At 38.7% G+C, this 17859-nt stretch overlaps 1 protein-coding gene across 5 annotated transcripts in view; it reads left to right on the top strand.

Moving 5' to 3' along the window:
* atp8a2 (ATPase phospholipid transporting 8A2) overlaps positions 1–17859 on the top strand; it is a 112440-nt gene that overhangs the window by 79762 nt on the left and 14819 nt on the right. For all 5 annotated transcript variants that reach the window (XM_022682716.2, XM_022682721.2, XM_049486153.1 and 2 more), the window contains 7 exons: positions 3532–3715; positions 5409–5519; positions 10083–10157; positions 10510–10632; positions 15157–15235; positions 15434–15495; positions 16647–16703. In XM_022682716.2, coding sequence (XP_022538437.2) covers positions 3532–3715; positions 5409–5519; positions 10083–10157; positions 10510–10632; positions 15157–15235; positions 15434–15495; positions 16647–16703 — 691 coding nt within the window. The remainder of the gene's footprint in view (positions 1–3531; positions 3716–5408; positions 5520–10082; positions 10158–10509; positions 10633–15156; positions 15236–15433; positions 15496–16646; positions 16704–17859) is intronic.

Genomic DNA, 17859 nt, shown 5'->3' with positions numbered 1-17859 from the left:
TATGTTTTAATAAAAATACTGACATTTGACACCAGATATTAATAATGTATTTAAAAAAAGAAAGCAGTACAATATATTACAATAACAATATTTTGTCCCACTTCTAATTATTACCAACTATTACCAAAAAGAATGTTGATTAGTTGCTATATTCAAATAACATAACCTAATATTATAATAATTTAAAGAGCAAATATGGATACAGTTCCCATCTTTAACATACACACACACACACACACACACAACCACACAAAGAAGCCTGTGCTTCCTTCGTACTGTATGTGTGTGTGCTTTTTGCCAGTACATTTGTGTGCATGTGTCTTTGTCTGTGTGTGTGTGTGTGTGTAAGAGAGAGAGAGAGAGGAAGTAAAGGTTGTGTCCTGCCTGAGGTAAGTAAATAAATAGCGCTAATGAAAGCTTGGCATGCAGAACACACAGCGCTGCGTGCAGAGGGAATATAATAGCCTGAGTGTGTGTGTGTGTTTGTGTGTGTGTGTGTGTGTGTGTGTGTGTGTGTGTGTGTGTGTGTGTGTGTGTGCGAATGTCAAACTACTGACTCATTTGCTGTGATTATCCTAAAAAACACACACACATACACACTTGCATAATAATAAGCATTGTATTAACTCGATGTGTTTATTATTTAACAATAAATTGTTGCTGTGTGTGTGTGTGTGTGTGTGTGTGTGTGTGTGTGTGTGTGTGTGTGTGTGTCTCAGTGAGATGGAAGGAATAATTGTGCTAGTGTTGTGTAAATCCCGTATCCGGCACATGGTCTCTCAGGCCTTACAAACCGGCTAAACCATCCCCACTGTACACTTCCCTTACTGTCCAAAACACACACACACACACAGTACAGTGATGACAGTGATCCCTTTGCCTGTTGTGTTTACAGGAGAGAGAACAAAGTTAAGAGTGTGTTTATGTGAGTGTGTGTGTGTGGTTTTGATTTTTTAAGGTTTTTACAATGAATACAATGAATATGGGTCATATTATTACATGTAGATACATGTATGTAAAAACATATGCGCATGTTACATATAGGTTCTACGTGTGTATAATACATACTGAAGAAATTATTATTGTTACCGCTATGTATTACATGTATATAATGCATATAGTAAATACCTATAATTACTGAATGTATATAATAAACACGAGATGAATTATTGTAATTACACAGGATTAGATACTACATGCATATAAAACACATGGGATACATTATTATTACCTGTAGATTGTATATGTGTATATATGTATATAAAGCTTTTGATACTACACCTATCGCAATAATTATGTTACAATATATGAAAATACACTCGTCTTTGCTGTCCTCTGTATTACTCATCGTGTTTACTTGGCGAGAACAGCCCATTAACATAATTGAGCCGGTATGCTGAGTTTGTTTAAAACAGTGGTTTAATTTTATTTATGTATTATGTATGTTGGATTTGTTTTAAACATTTGATTCATATCAAGTCCAGTGTCTGAATAGTCTTAATGATTAATAATTATATATTTTTATGCTCTATAATGGTGTGTAATTGCATTATTATGCCATTATTGGTTGTATAATCATACAGTGTGTGGCAAAAATGGCCTTAAAATGACAGTTATAGATTGTTTGCAGTTATTCATGGGATAATATATTCTCCATAAAAATATTTGTTTGGACAATCCGACATATAATGTATCACACGTAGGTCTACAGTGCAATATAATGGAATATATGGTTTAATTCCTGACATTTGTAATAAAACACACAAAACGTGTGTGTGTGTAAGTGAGAGAGAGAGAGAGAGAGAGAGAGAGAGAGAGGGAGAGTTCCTGAGTTCACACTGTTTGTTTAAAGAGCCACACTAAGTTCCTTATTTTCTGCTCAATCCCACCATGAAGAACATTGCTCTGACTTTCATCTACCCACTGCAGCTGTGTGTGTGTGTGTTTGAGAGAGAGAGAGAGAGAGAGAGAGAGACGAGGAGATAGAGTCAGATAAGTTCAAAGTGCAGGAGATTTCAGGAGATTTGAGTGTTGTAGTTTTCTCCACCACATTTAAAGACTGTCTGAGCCTGTTCTAACTATACAGACCCAGGTGAACACACACACACACACACACACACACACACACTTCTTTTTTACCCGGAAGAATTAATGGAAGGGTTTTGATCTTTTGTTCCACTGGGGGTTTCTTTCGAAAGCTAAACCAGACAAAGAACAGATAGAGACATGGAAATGGAGAATCAGAAAACAGGACAAAATGAGTGAAAAATAAAGAGAAAAGGATAAAAGAGAAAAAGAATGAGTGATCGAAAGCAGAGAAAGAGATAGAGAGGAAAATGAGAGGACGACAGAGGGAGAAAGTAGAGTAAAAAAACAAAGGAAAAACAGTGTGGAGGTGTGCAGAGGGCAGCCAGCCAGTAGTGTGAATTGGGGAAAGGAAATGTCCTTCTTTCTGCTCGATAGATTCTTCACTTCAATCAGGTGTGTCAACAAATGTCTCGTGGAGAGGAGAAGAAATGAAATGATGGAGAAAAACAGCTCACATCATGTTGAAATCAATATATTTCACTGTAAAACACTCAGAAGCCACTTTTTAAGGTCAAGAGGGCTTTCAGGCTTTCATTGTCGTTACATCTGAGTACAGGTACACAGTGTAACAAAATTATGTTCCTCCAGGAACCATGGTGCAACATGGAACAACAATACAATAGACAAACATAAAGTGCAAAAGTGTAACGATATAGTGCAACATAAAACTATAACACTACAATAAATACAGCAGACGAGACAGTTTAACAATCAGGAAAGTGCAGTACCGATACGGTACAATAAAATGTGCATAGTGAGAATGCAGAGATATGTGCAGAGATATGTACTGTAACATATAGAACATACATGATGAAGGACTAAAGCAACAGCAAATGTTACTGATAGGAATAGAGATATTTCAATCTCTGTGTGCTGAGTGTGTGTGTGTGTGTGATGTGATGGGTGGGTTCAGTACAGTCATTGTGTGTGTGTAAAGAGTTAGCTGACTTTAGCTGCTATACTGTACATGTTCCCCTGTGTAATATGTAATATGTGTGAAATATTGTGTCCCCTTAAGGCTAAAGAACACTCCGCTAACCTTTAAAATATGTGTGTGGCTCACTTTTCTTTTTGTATGGACAAACATACTAACCAGACACCACTGCTCACGAACATCTTTCCATAAGCATGCTCATTCACAAGATAACACTTCACAACTTATACAGGTGTGGGCATACCCAAGCCATCTGCTGAGGTAAATATTGCCTCCATAACTAATGCCAGGCCTTGGCTAGATGGGCACAAAGCCCCAAGCATTGTGCAGTCGGAGCAGTGTAGCTGATTTCTCCAGATTGATGCTGCTCCATCCACACTGTTTATGTGCTGTATGCTGTATCATTTTTCTATACACTGTATTCTTCTTTGTTATACTGCAGATGTAGGCTGTGTGCACTGTGGTAGGATGATTTGTGACACTCTGTGACACATTGTGTCTATCTGCAGGGTGTCTCCTCTACAGAAGTCAGAAATAGTGGACATGGTGAAGAAACATGTGAAGGCCATCACACTGGCTATTGGAGATGGAGCGAATGACGTGGGAATGATCCAGACTGCTCATGTAGGAGTAGGAATCAGCGGCAATGAGGGCATGCAGGCTACAAACTCATCAGATTACTCTATAGCACAGGTACACACACAAACACACACACACACACAGACCAACTCTACAGATTAGCTCATAGCACAGTTACTGATCCTGTATCATCATGGAACAGACTACTGTAGGACCTCCACTGACCAGTGTTTAATGTGAGTGGTAGACTATTCTCAGCACAACATTTTGACTGTCATGAAGTGTCATGAAGGTAGTGTGTGTTTTGTAATAATGATTAAATTGTTGTCAGTATTGACCATTATAATCTACCAACCAATTTAAAGGTTCTTTACACTCACATGTCTCTATTACAGACACAAATGTTTGGATTACACCTTCTCCTTCATTGTTTTTATTTTTCCTTAATTTTAATTTTATACCGATGTCGTAAAAGTGTTAAACAAACCAAAATACTAAATATTTAGCATTAGGTACTAGGGGTGGGCAATATTATATCGTATACAATATATCATGACACAGAAATATCGTGATATTAAAAATCCATACCGTGATAATAGGGCTGTTCTGTCTTAAAAGTAGTCTATTATTTACTGTGAAGCTTTAGGTGTATTTATTGTATAATTGTTTTAGTTTGCAGTTTATATGCATGCACTAAATATTCTGAAATATTTTTTGCTGCATTATATTATTTTATGCTATATTATTTATTTTGCCACATTATGATTATTCTGTTATACTATTATACTATATTCCTGAAATGAATGGATTGAAGATATTTTTAAAGTTCTTGAAATGGGAGTTTGATTGACTGACCTTTATTCCTTAAAGTATTTTTTTCCTAGTTTTCTTTGTTGAGTAGTTCTTGCCATAATATGAATTAGAACATTACTCAAATTTAACTGTAAACCAACTCTACCTCTTCACAACTTTACAACTGATGCTCTCAAACACATTAAGAGGACAAGAAATTTAAGTAATTAACAAGTTCAGCACAGCTGTTAACTGAAAGCCATTCCAGATAAATACCTTATAAAACCGACTGTGAAAATCCAGCCAAGATGTGCAAAGCTGCCATCTAAGAAGGAGGTGCTACTTTGAAGAATCTAAACTTTAAAACATATTCTGGTTTGTTTAACTTTTTTTTCTTTCATAATAGTTTGGATGACTTTTTTTATCAATCTAAAATGCAGAAACAAAATTAAATAATGTAACACCACTGAATTTAAGATGTGTCCAAACTTTTGACGGGTACTATGGATAGCTCTTTGTCGAAACAAAAGTGGCTATATTGTGAAATCCCTTTGCAGTGCCTTTATTTTTAACAGTTTATTTGATAAATGTTTCTGATAATGTGGCCAAAAAGTATAGGGTAAATGTAAATGTACAAAGAAACTGTGCTTTAGATCATACACACCAAAAACACACACTTACTCACACATGTATCCCACCACTCAGGACTCACACACACACACACACACACACACACACACACATGCTTATTAAGCTTTTAGCATCTCATCTTTATACACATAATTAGGTCAACACACAAAATAACCACCAGACGCTCAGACACACACAGACACACACACACACACACACACAAACACACTTTTGCCCACAGTGTTGTTGTATCCTGGTGCTTCTGTACTAATAGCTTGCATGTGTTGCTGTGGGCATGGAGTCCATAGGGAGATGATATCCCTCTCTTTCTCACTGTCTCTCTATGTCTCTCTCTTTCTTTCTCTCTCTCTTTCCCTCTCTGTAGTTCTCATACCTGGAGAAGCTGCTGCTGGTCCACGGAGCCTGGAGCTATAATCGTGTTACTAAGTGCATCCTGTACTGTTTCTATAAGAACGTGGTGCTGTATATTATAGAGGTATGTTTACTGCTTCCAGAGCTTTTCCATTAAGTATCATTCTGAAGCACAAACAAACGGCAAAACAATAGATTCATAAACAACTTCTGTCAGAGAACTCAGATGCATTAAGTTGTACATATTGCTGTTGGTTAAGTATGCTTATAACTGAAGCCATCTATAGATTTTTTATTTTTTTTCTTGATTTTAATTTTCTAACATTTTTCTCCCTAATATTTGTGGCAAATTGTCTCTTATCTACTGGTATTCATGCGTACATACATACACACACACACACAGCACAGGAGTGAGAGTGAAGAAAAGTGAAGAATGAAAGGAAGAGAGAGAGAAGCCAAGACCCACAGTAATAATTACTTGTATTACTGTTTTTTTAACTGGCGTATTTCCGCTTGCCTGAGGGAATCCAATCGCAGAGAACACATTCTGTTTACACTTGTGGTGAATGTGGATGAGCTCCATCTCTAATTACCTCCTAATGTGGTTTAAGTGATACAATTGTAATCCAAAGTGTGTAATCACTATGCTCTCTATGTCTCTACACCTGGCTTTTTATTCACTAAAAATCTTAATGTGATCCGGTCCCAAAAATGCACGCTAATGCCAGAAGCATACAGGCTTATAAAGATACAGACTCATACAGATGTGCACCGTAGAGTTATGTATTGGCTAGAATCATGGGGAAAATATATGTATCACGATACACGGTACAGTGCAATATACTGCGATACTGGAATAAGGGCGATATATGCTGTGATTTTTTTTTTTTACATTTAAGGAAAACAAAGTATATAAAGTATATAAAACATAGTATATAAAACATCATCGTATTCATTACATCTGTTTAAAATAAAACGTTTGATCAGTGTGATCCGAAGAGTAAATGTTTAAACTGTACAATACTGCTGTGTAGAGGTCAGAGTTAACACCCAACACAAAATGAACCCCTGTCTGCCACCAATCTCTGTATGTAAACTATTAACTCAAAATTTATTCTGTGTTTTTGGGAAGTGATAAAGTACTGCAAAACATATCATGAATATATGATATTTTTGCACACCCCTCATGCACACATATGGAAAAATGGCAATTTGCAAACTAGACTAGAATAGAATACACCTGGATCATCACTCAGAGGCTTGCAAACGTAATATTTTGCAGATAATATGAAATATCAGTCAAATCTAAACTCTTAAGGAATAATTTATCAGCGGATAATGATATGATTTAAGTGTCACCGTTCATCCCTAGTGTTTATGTAACCCTATACACTTCCAGTCGTTAAATCCACGGAACACTCCTCCACACATTAATCTCCAAAACGCTGAGAGCAGCTCCTCATACCAACGTGATGAGACTCTCCTTGACTCAGAGCTCACAACTGTAGCTGAGGGTGGATCAACATGACACAGTTTAGTTATTGGTTAAAATAGTGTTTTGATTGGTTAATGTCAAAAATAGAATTTGGAATGTGTCCAAATTTTTTGGACGTATCAGCGATTTTTATTGTGTATTAGCTTCATATAAATAGTAAAGTGCAGTGCTGAAATTTGGGGGAATTGGTGCTGGGCTCAATCACAGCATTGCCATTATTTGTGTGTGTGTGTCTGTGTGTATGTGAGACATGGAGGAGTCGTTTGTTCACAGTTTTACTCTATTAATAGGATAAATGTCCTAATTGACAGATTTTCTCTTAGTTTTTGGTTAATATACATCACATAGAATGAAAAGTTAGTCATATAAGTGTTTGTGTGTGTGTGTGTGTGTGTGTGTGTGTGTGTGAGAAAGAGAGAGAGTTTCAGAGTGAAGCCAGAGCTGCCGTTGGAATGTGTTTAGATTAAACATGAGTCATCAAATTACCCAAAACTAATTCAGTACTTTATATGCGAACACACACACACACACACACACACACTGATAGATACACACACAGATAGATACGCACACATGTACATTAAGAGAGACATTTTGCAGCTGTTTGTAGAAGTGTTTGACAGTGATAGATGATGCCCCTTCTGGCCTCTGCTTTCTGTCACTTACACACACACACACACACACACACAAGCACACACACACTCAAAGACAGACATAGCTATGAACCCTGGGCCCATCCAGTATAGTACATACCAGGGACACTGTCACCCGAGAACTGTGTGTGTGCGTGCGTGTGTGTGTGTGTGTGTGTGTGTGTGTGTGTGTCCTAGGTAGAGTGTGAGTTTTACTGACAGGGTTACCCTCCTGTCCACCGGAGCATTTGTCAGCTGTGCCCCTTTTTAAAGATGCCAGCAGGTGCAGCAACATGACCCACCTCGTGTGTGTGTATGTGTGTGTGTGTGTTTGTGTGCGAGCTCTGGGAAAGACTGTGGTGAAGTGTGTCTTGGTGTGTGTATTTTAGAATGCGTGCTGTGGTATGGGAAGCTCATTCTGTGCATGTGTGTAAATTTGTGTGTGTGTGTGCTGGTGTGAGTGAGTGAATGTGGGTGTGTTGGGTCATTAGGGAGGATTAGCTGCTAGAAAAGAAGAGCTTTTGGGGTCAAAGGTCAGAGACTGTCTTTGTCTTCGTGGCAGAACACAGTGGGGGATGGACAGAAAGTGGGTTTTCGTGAGGGGGTACAGGTCAATGAGTTTTTGTGTGTTTATTTATTTATTTTTTATTTTGGATGAAAACGCCCTGGCTATCTTAAATATTTCTTCAATTTTGGCTACAGCAGTCCTGGAAGGCCTTGGTTAATTATGTGCTGTTTGAGTAGCATCTTTCTGTAAAATGACCCACCAGCAGCAGTAGTTCCTCTAGAATCCTAAAGTTGTTTTGCAAGACGAGTTTGTGTAAATGAGCTCTGTTCTAATAGGTTCCCATGTATTGCGCAAGTAAATTGAGACATTCTGGCTAAAACACTCATCTTTTTTTTTTTTAATGAGCAAAGCTGAACTGTCGACTGAACAGATGGATATCCACTACATATACACGTGGACGAAAGTATTGAAGCACACCTCTTAATTATTAAATTCAGCTGTTTCTATACACCACATTGCCACAGATGTGTACAATTAAGCACCTATCATCTTTGCTGTCAAATAAAAAACATGAATCACAGATAAAAACCTTCTTAGCTCTTAGTGGAAGTCAATGTAAAAAAAAAAAATAATAATAAACTATGATCATATTATAGTATTGCTATTGGTCCATTCATCAAGTAATTTTGACACAATGTAAGGGAGAGTTTGTGTTTTCAAAGTATGTAGTAAAATAAAAAAATATTTAAATGGAGATACTTGTTTTTTATTAGACACCAACGTCATGCAGCCTGCCTTAACAAACATTAATGAAAGAATGGTCGGTTTTAAGGGATCACTATGCTTGAAGGCAGTTCTGTTCAGTATGTAATAGTACAATTCATTGTCCATTTAAAATAGGTGTGTGTGTTTAAGTAGTTTGAAAAAAACAGCACTAGGTGGAAATTATATGTATCTGTATCTGTGGAATCAATTATTCTTAAGGTACTTTCTAAATGTACCAAATATTACAACAGAAGCTCTAAAAAAAAAGACTGTTAAAGCTCACCTTCCATCGTTTTTTCTTTCATTTTAAAATGTCTAGTTGTGGTCTCTAGTATGAATGAATGACATGTGAGCCGTTTTTGTAAAAAAAAAAGTGCTCAGGTGTCTCTGTATAGCTCTTTTTTAATGGACTGTTTTAGGGGTGTGTCCAAAATGACCGGATTCCAGCTTTGCTCATGAATATTCATACATGCAAACAGCATGCAAATATCTCTCCTCTGATTGGCTAGGAGCACTGCGACGCCCCTCCACCGCTCTGCCGCTCACTGCCTCCCACCTCCTAACTGATGAGCGGTGATGTTGCGTCGCTTCAGCTCCGCCTCTGGGAGTTTCTCGAGCCAAGGTGGGCTGGTCTGTGAGTTTCTGCCTACGTAGGCAGAAAGATAATTCAAAATTCACCCGTTTTTCGGAGGGGGGGGGGGGATTTCTTTGCTTAGCTCCTGCAGACAATGGGGGCTGCAAAACAGTTTAATGTGCAGGTGTACACATTCAACTCGGAGAGACCTACTGTATTCCACAAAAAACAAGAAAAATCGGATTTTCGCGGAAGGTGAGCTTTAAAGTAACTGTCTTCACTGTCCAGGAAAGTCTCTTTACTAGCGTTGCTGTGAGTATTTGATTTTTGTTCTGGGAGAAGCCAGTTAGTGAGGTCAGGATGTTGTTGGATGACCACTACCCCACCTCCCCAGCTCATCCCAGAAGTACTGGACAGAGCATCGCTTTAGAGAGAACAGTTCCAAAAATGTGTTTTTACTGTGCTACACTTTCACATTTAGACACACATTTTGGGCTGGTTTCAAGTTGTGGTGGTCTGGCACTTCTGTCCATTCGGCCGTAGCCTGGCATGATGGCAACCTGCCAAAGCCAGAGTTAAACTAATGCACACCAAGTTCAGTGGAAGGCATTATCTATGCCAGCTTTTCTCTCTTTCACTCACTCCCCTTCTTTTTTATTACTTTGCCCTCTGTCGTTACTCACCTTCACTCCTTTTTTTTGTTCTCTTTCCAGCTGTGGTTTGCATTTGTGAATGGGTTCTCTGGGCAGATTCTGTTTGAGCGCTGGTGTATTGGCCTCTACAATGTGGTAAGTTTCATATTTTGTCTTTCTTTCTCTCGTGCGTTCATTTGCTTGCTCTGGTTTTCATAAATATGCTGCTATTATCAGAATCCCTGATCAGTATACAAGAGCTCAGTGTTTGCCTGCCCTTCATTTCTTTGTGTATTTCCAGTATATACATGCATAGCTGTGGTAAACGTGCACTAAGACCATTTTAGGTCTGTTTATGTATTTTTAAGCCGGAATATAAGCTGCATGCTAACAGAGAGCTTGCCAGGTATTTGCAGTGCGTGTGGTTCTTACTTATAAATACGTTTGTATGAATTATTGACTTCATGTTTATGCGTATGTGTTTGTGTATATTGTGTGTGTGTTTTAGATTTTCACAGCGCTCCCTCCCTTCACGTTGGGTATTTTCGATCGGCCGTGCAGCCAACAGAACATGCTGCGGTTCCCACAGCTGTACCGCATCACACAGAATGCAGATGGATTTAACACTAAGGTAACGGCACACATACTGTATACGCTAGGGATGTCCCCATCAATCTGAGTCATTTAACATGGAGTAATGTCTGTTGATGCAGTTGACCTGAATCTGGAATTTAATTTATAGGGATCTTGGAGCCACCAGGGGTCCCATGATTAATTTTCCTAGTGGTCTAATCACTCAAAATACACTTCATGTCCAAATGTTTTGGAAACTCCTTTAAAATAATGCATATAGCTTTAAGATGCACCCAGTGCTGACATGCAAATGCCAGGCGTGGGCTAGAGGGGTATAAAGCCCCCCAGTATTGAGCTGTAAAATGATGGTGATCCATCTAATACTTTTGGGACGAGTTGGAAAGTTGGGGATAAGGTTGGTTGGCAGTTATCCAACATCTTGACCTCACTTACTCCTTGTGGCTGAATGCAATCAAATCCTTAAAGCAATATTCCAAAGTCTAGTAGAAAGCCCACTGGGGAAGAAAACAGGCCTACCAAATGAATAGGCAAGTCTGACTCTGCTTTTTGTTTGCTCATAACAAGCTTATCCCACTGCAAATATTACAGCTTACATTGCAGATATTATTAGAAGTGTCTGGTAGCTTTCCACCAGGTACTGATTTGTGTTTCAGAAGCGTACAGCTGGAACAGCTTACCTTTTATAATTGGAAACATTACACAAAAGCTGAGAGTCAAAAAAGGAGCTATGAAACATAAAACATTAAAACATAAAACTTAAGTTCTTAAGTAATATGTGCTGTACTCCATATTGCGTACTATGCTTTCTTTTGTAAAAGGAGCTTATAAACTTGAATATGCTAGTATTTTAAGTTTGTTTATAAACTGTATTTTTATTTAATTAGTGTAACATTTTCTGTATTCCAATTCCTATTTCTAAATTTTCACAATCATTAAAAGTTCATTGCTTTACATTTAAAGTGTGTAACTGCATTATCATGGTTCAGTAGCATAAAATGGTCTTAAAATTACGACAGTATTGTTTATCGTAATTATTTCTGTGCCTATATATCAGCCAATCTTGTTAAGTATTAAGTACTTAGTACTTAAGTCCGGTCTCGAGCTAGCTAACATTAGCAAAGACCTAGCAAACCTTAGCAACAAGCTAGCCAAAATACCAATGTTACTGGGGAGAGAACTACCGTTAGTGATGAGCTAGCTAACCTTAGTGACGAGCTAGCTGAAATACTAATGTTACTGGGAGGAGAGCTAAAGCTAGCGACGAGCTGGCTTACCTTAGCGAAGAGCTAGCTAACCTTAGTGACAAGCTAGCCAAAATACTAATGTTACCCAGGAGAGAACTAACGTTATTAACGAGCTAGCTAACCTTAGCAAACAGCTAGCTAACCTTAGTGACAAGCTAGCTAAAATACTAAAGTTACTCTAGCTAACCTTAGCAAACAGCTAGCTAACCTTAGTGACAAGCTAGCTAAAATACTAAAGTTACTCTAGCTAACCTTAGCAAACAGCTAGCTAACCTTAGTGACAAGCTAGCTAAAATACTAAAGTTACTCTAGCTAACCTTAGCAAAGAGCTAGCTAACCTTAGCAAAGAGCTAGCTAAAATACTAATGTTACTCAGACATCCCAAGTTGCAAAAGTTGATTTCAGGGAGGTTACACACCCCCCACCCAAAAATAAAAAATTGCATACACACCAAAGGATAAAGAAACGTTACTTTTATATTACTTAATTTTACTTTTTTTTTAATTAAATTTAGAGTATTCAGAGGTGAAATGAGTTTTATCTTTTTTTCTTTGGAAGGCCCTGCCTCTGCTTTCCTTTTTTTTTTTTTTTTTAAAGCCTTTATTTGACAAAAATTGAGAGTTATAATATCACAAAAAAATTGCACAACATCAAAAACTTTTCATATCATATTACAATAATTATTAATATAGCCTCCGCCATGATCTGCTTTCTCTCACTAACTGAACCCGTCTGGGAGGGGGGAAAAAACACTGCCCGCCCACACTAAAAACCCTCTCTGTTTTCTCTCTCTCCTTCCCACACGCAATTAGAGAAAAAAAGTCTGTCGCCTGTGTGCGCGTTTGGGGGCTCGTTCTGAAATCCGGGAGATTATATGTGACTCGCGGGCATCAGGGAGCCACTACCGAAATGCGGGAGACTCCCGTAGCTTCAGGGAGACTTGGTTTGTCTGTGTTACTGGGAGGAGAGCTAAAGCTAGCAATGAGCTAGCTAACCTTAGCGACAAGCTAGCTAAAATACTAATGTTACCAGGGAGAGAACTAACACAGTCAACCATGACTTCCTCCTAACTATACTCTCAAACATGGGGATCGCAGACAATGTGCTGTCATGGTTCAGATCGTACCTCACTGGGCGCTCGTTCAAGGTGTCGTGGCAAGGACAGCTGTCCTCAGCCCGCTCCTTATCCACTGGGGTTCCCCAAGGTTCGGTACTGGGACCCCTTCTCTTCTCCATATACACCACCTCTCTTGGTCAGGTTGTCCGCTCACACGGATTTTCCTACCATTGCTTTGCTGATGACACCCAGCTATACCTGTCGTTCTCACATGAAGATCACTCAATCTCTGCACGGATATCGCAGTGTCTCTCTGACATATCCTCATGGATGAAGGAGCATCACCTTCAATTAAATCTCTCAAAGACTGAACTTCTGGTTATACCAGCAAAACCAGCTTTTCAACACAACTTCTCTATAAGCATCGACTCTCTCTCTCTCTCACCGACAAAGGATGCTAGGAACCTGGGTGTTCTGGTTGATGACCAGCTCTCCTTCACGCACCATGTGGCCTCAGTTGCTCGGTCCTGCCGCTTTGCGCTCTATAACATCCGAAAAATTAGACCGTTCTTGACGCAACAGGCCACCCAACTCCTGGTGCAAGCGGTCGTCATCTCACGCCTCGACTACTGCAATGCCCTGCTAACTGGCCTCCCGGCCTGTGTAGTAAAACCACTCCAGATGATCCAGAACGCAGCAGCACGTCTGGTCTTCAACCAGCCAAAACGGGCACATGTCACCCCGCTGCTCATTGAGCTCCATTGGCTACCAGTTGATGCTCGCATCAAATTCAAAGCTCTTACAATCGCCTACAAGGTGATGACAGAACAGGCTCCTTCCTACCTGCACTCGCTCCTGAAGGCTTACGCTACCTCCCGGCCGCTGCGCTCCTCCAATGAACGTCGCCTCGCTTTACCAAATATTTACACAAAGCAATCCAGACTGTTCTCATACAGAGTTCCCCAATGGTGGAACAAACTACCTTCCACTACCAGATCAGGAGAATCTCTCGCTATCTTTAAGAAACTCCTGAAGACAGAGCTCTTCAAAGAGCACTTACTCTCTTAACACCTCTGACAGACTAACTACTTCTAACCTCATTTCCTTCTTCCCCTCCTTCACTCCTCTATCCTATTATTCCCCTTTGACCTCCTTTTATCCCTATCCAAAGTTGTTTTTACCTTTAAACTTATTTTACATTGTACTTGACTATTGTAAGTCGCTTTGGACAAAAGCGTCTGCCAAATGTAATGTAATGTAATGTAATGTAGTGACGAGCTAGCTAACCTTAGCGACAAGCTAGCTAAAATACTAATGTTACCAGGGACAGAACTACCATTAGTGACAAGCTAGCTAACCTTAGCGACACGCTAGCTAAAATACTAATGTTACCGGGGAGAAAACTACCATTAGTGACGAGCTAGCTAACCTTAGCAAAGAGCTAGCTAACCTTAGCAAAGAGCTAGCTACCTTTAGCGACAAGCTACCTAAAATACTAATGTTACCAGAGAGAAAACTACAGTTAGTGACAAGCTAGCTAACCTTAGCGACAAGCTAGCTAAAATACTAATGTTACCGGGGAGAAAACTACCATTAGTGACTAGCTAGCTAACCTTAGCGATGAGCTCTCTACTCTTGACTACAACACTATCAGCTAAACAAAAATATATATCATAACTGGCTTAGTACTGAATACATGATTTTGAGTGTTCCTCCTCAGTGACAGTGTTGTACCCAAAGGACAGATTAGTAGGCTTTTCTGAGAGTTTATTTTAGGGACATTAATTCACAGCCATTGAGTTTATGGGTATTTTGTTAGGATTTAAACTCTTTTAATTCAGACACCAAACGTGTTATTACTGTTTCTGCCACAAGCCATTGTGGGTGTCCTTCACAGCAGTGATTGACATGCTGTGACTCAGTAACTGATTACTCTGGGCTGTGGTCTGATGCTGGGCTTAGTGATGGATTGCTCATGTCTGCGGGTTGTTTAGACCCCTCGGTTTCCAGTGAGTAAACAGGACTGTGGGGAGACGGTGCTGTTACCATGGCAATTATAATGAGATTCGAGGAGACAGAGAATAAGGAAGTCATTCATTTAAGAAGGGAGGGTTATAGTGTGTGTCTGTGTGTTTGTTTTAAAGGTAATGGGGAGGACACTGTGCTGGTTGTATAACTGTAGAGGAGCTGTTTGTGTGGGCTGTGTGTTTTTTGGCAGTGATATGTCGTGATTGGCTCTAGTCTCTCTCTCTCTTCTCAGGTGTTTTGGGGTCACTGTATAAATGCTCTTATCCATTCCATCATCCTCTTCTGGTTTCCACTAAAAGTACTGGAACACGGTAACTAGCCTATTCATCAGCACACACATACACACAAACATACTTTATATATACATACACATATACATACACATACCTCCCACAGTGGACGTTCAGCTTAGTGAAAGATTAAGTGTGTAGGTATTTTTTTGCTACCATATCTCTCACTGCTCCTTTTGGTGTGTGTGTACGTGTGTGTGTGTGTGTTTGTGTGTGCAGATACCCCGTTTCAGAATGGAAACAGTGTGGACTACCTGTTCGTGGGAAACATCGTCTACACAGTGAGTCTCCTGCCAATCACACCACTCACAGCACATACTTTGCTGGCCAATCAGAGACCATGTATCATTTCAAAGGCTGTGACTCCGCTGCTTATTTGTCTGAACTCATCCAAAAAAGGTGTAAAGAATAGCATAAACTCATACACCAATAGACATTACTAAGTAGTAAAGTACTAAATTAAAGCTGTTTTGGGATTGAGGGCCCTCTCTGGTGAGAATGGGAAATTTTACAGAGCATGTGGAAGAATCTTTTTAAACTGGGTGGGTGTGATGCGCTCAGTCAGAAATTTCACCTCTTTGTTTCTTTGTTTTTATTATGAGTGAATGAACTACTGAGGTAAGTTTCCACTTATGAAGTCTCCATTGTTCCACCAGTATTCAGTAAAACTGAGCTGGATCCTCTTTTAGAGGCTGTACATGTGATGTGAGGTTGTCAGTTAACCCCTCTATCATACGGCATATAATATAGCTCGGTTCCTGGTAAAACACAGCAGTACAATGAACTCAAACTACCTGATGCTCATAACAAGATGTAAGTAATTTGGCCAGAATTCTCTATAGTTTCTCCTGGTTGATGTAAAACCCCTCAGACATGGTTTGGCTTGTAATCATGTGATTTCATCACACATCCAGCACAGAGTCTCAGAAGCCAGACGCTGTTATTCATAATGAGACTTCCTGCAGTCATTAGTTTTGGAGTTTTTTCAGACAAAAGTTTCATTACTGAAAAATTAACCTCAGAATGTGTGTGTGTGTGTGTGTGTGCCAGACTGTATGAAATATGTTGAAGATGTTGGAGGCGATGCTAGACACCAGCCATTAAAGCATAATGAATTGCTCTCAGGGGGCTCAAGTCTGTCTGTCTTCTGGTCTTTCTCCTCTGTTCTCTGCTGTGTGTGTGTTGCTGTAAGCAGTGTGTATCTGTACGTCTGCTTGTTTTGAAAGCTGTGTTGGTTTGTTGCTAAAGGTGATGCTAATGTTGCGTCTGTGTGAACGATTTGCTCTAGTTGCTGTGTGTGTGTGAGTGAGTACGCAGCTTAACTGAATGTTTTAACAGGATGATGAGTGTGTATGATTACTGTTATTTATGACCCCTTTCCTCCTCTCTCTCTCCATATCTCTCTCGCTCTATCTCGCTCTCTTTTCTGCAGTATGTGGTGGTCACAGTATGTCTGAAAGCTGGTATGGAGACCACAGCATGGACAAGGGTCAGTGCCTCCACAAACAATCACACAGACACACACTCATTTGCTTTTCTACCATGGTTAGACACGCAGTCCCTACATCTGTTTTAAATCCATTTTATGCCGCATTGCTTATATATTCATTTTTGTTTTTACATTTTTGGAAATTTACATTTCAGAATTAGACTTTGGCACTTTTTTTCTTTACATTGTGCCAAAAAAAATTCAAGAACTGCTTTAAAATGACTTAAAAATAATATTTTACACTGACACATAGACATTTACTGTATATAATATATGTATTGTATATATATGAAATAACAAATTGACAAAGTTGAAGCCTAACCTTAACCTTAGTACTTAAAGAATTTTCGATAAATTGTTTAAAAGTGTTCTCTAAAATGTTTTTCTTTTCTTAAGTTTTCTAGTAGCCTCTTAAGCTGCATGGAACCAGTGGAAGTTCAAGACTCACATAACTTTAAAATAGTACTACAAATCTAATATATATTAAAAATCACAGTTTAATAGATTAAGACCAGTGATATTCTTGAAAATTATATATTCTTAAGTATTTGCTTAAGCTTATGTCAAGCCTTACACTGACTAACAAAAGTATTTGCTAAAAAGGACCATGGAAGATTAATTATATTTGCTGCTTTCTCCACTATTAATGTGTTTGTAGTTTAGTAAACTGTTTTAATTCTTCCTCAAGCTTTAAACAAATTAATCAATTACACTCTGGGGTTATTATTCAGTTATTAATTCTGATGCAGAAACTATTGAGACTTATTTGGTAACTTATTGGTTCAGCACATGCTGTGGACTGCTCTGTGGTTCAATTTTGGCACGTATGAAACTGACGTAAATTATTACAGTAATGGAATATAATTATAAGAGCAGATACAGTCTGAGTTTACATGCATAAGTTTAAAGGGGTTAAAGTGAATAAAGTTCAATATAAATCTTGTTTAATTTAAATTCTAATTGTATTACATTGAATACTGGTAAAGTACAATATTTAGCATGATATTGTTTGCCTAATAGGAAGTAATGAAGACGTTCTCAAGGGAATATTTTAGAAATTTTCTTTTAAGACTATGCCTTTGAACTTCATGTGATTTGTCATAAGATTCTTTGTAGATTTTTTTTTTTCTTTGAAAAGTCTTTATTATTTTTTGGG

The sequence above is a fragment of the Astyanax mexicanus genome, chromosome 1, assembly GCF_023375975.1.
Source record: "Astyanax mexicanus isolate ESR-SI-001 chromosome 1, AstMex3_surface, whole genome shotgun sequence".
NCBI classification, from domain to species: domain Eukaryota; kingdom Metazoa; phylum Chordata; class Actinopteri; order Characiformes; family Acestrorhamphidae; genus Astyanax; species Astyanax mexicanus.
This window is presented reverse-complemented; position numbering and strand designations above follow the sequence as displayed.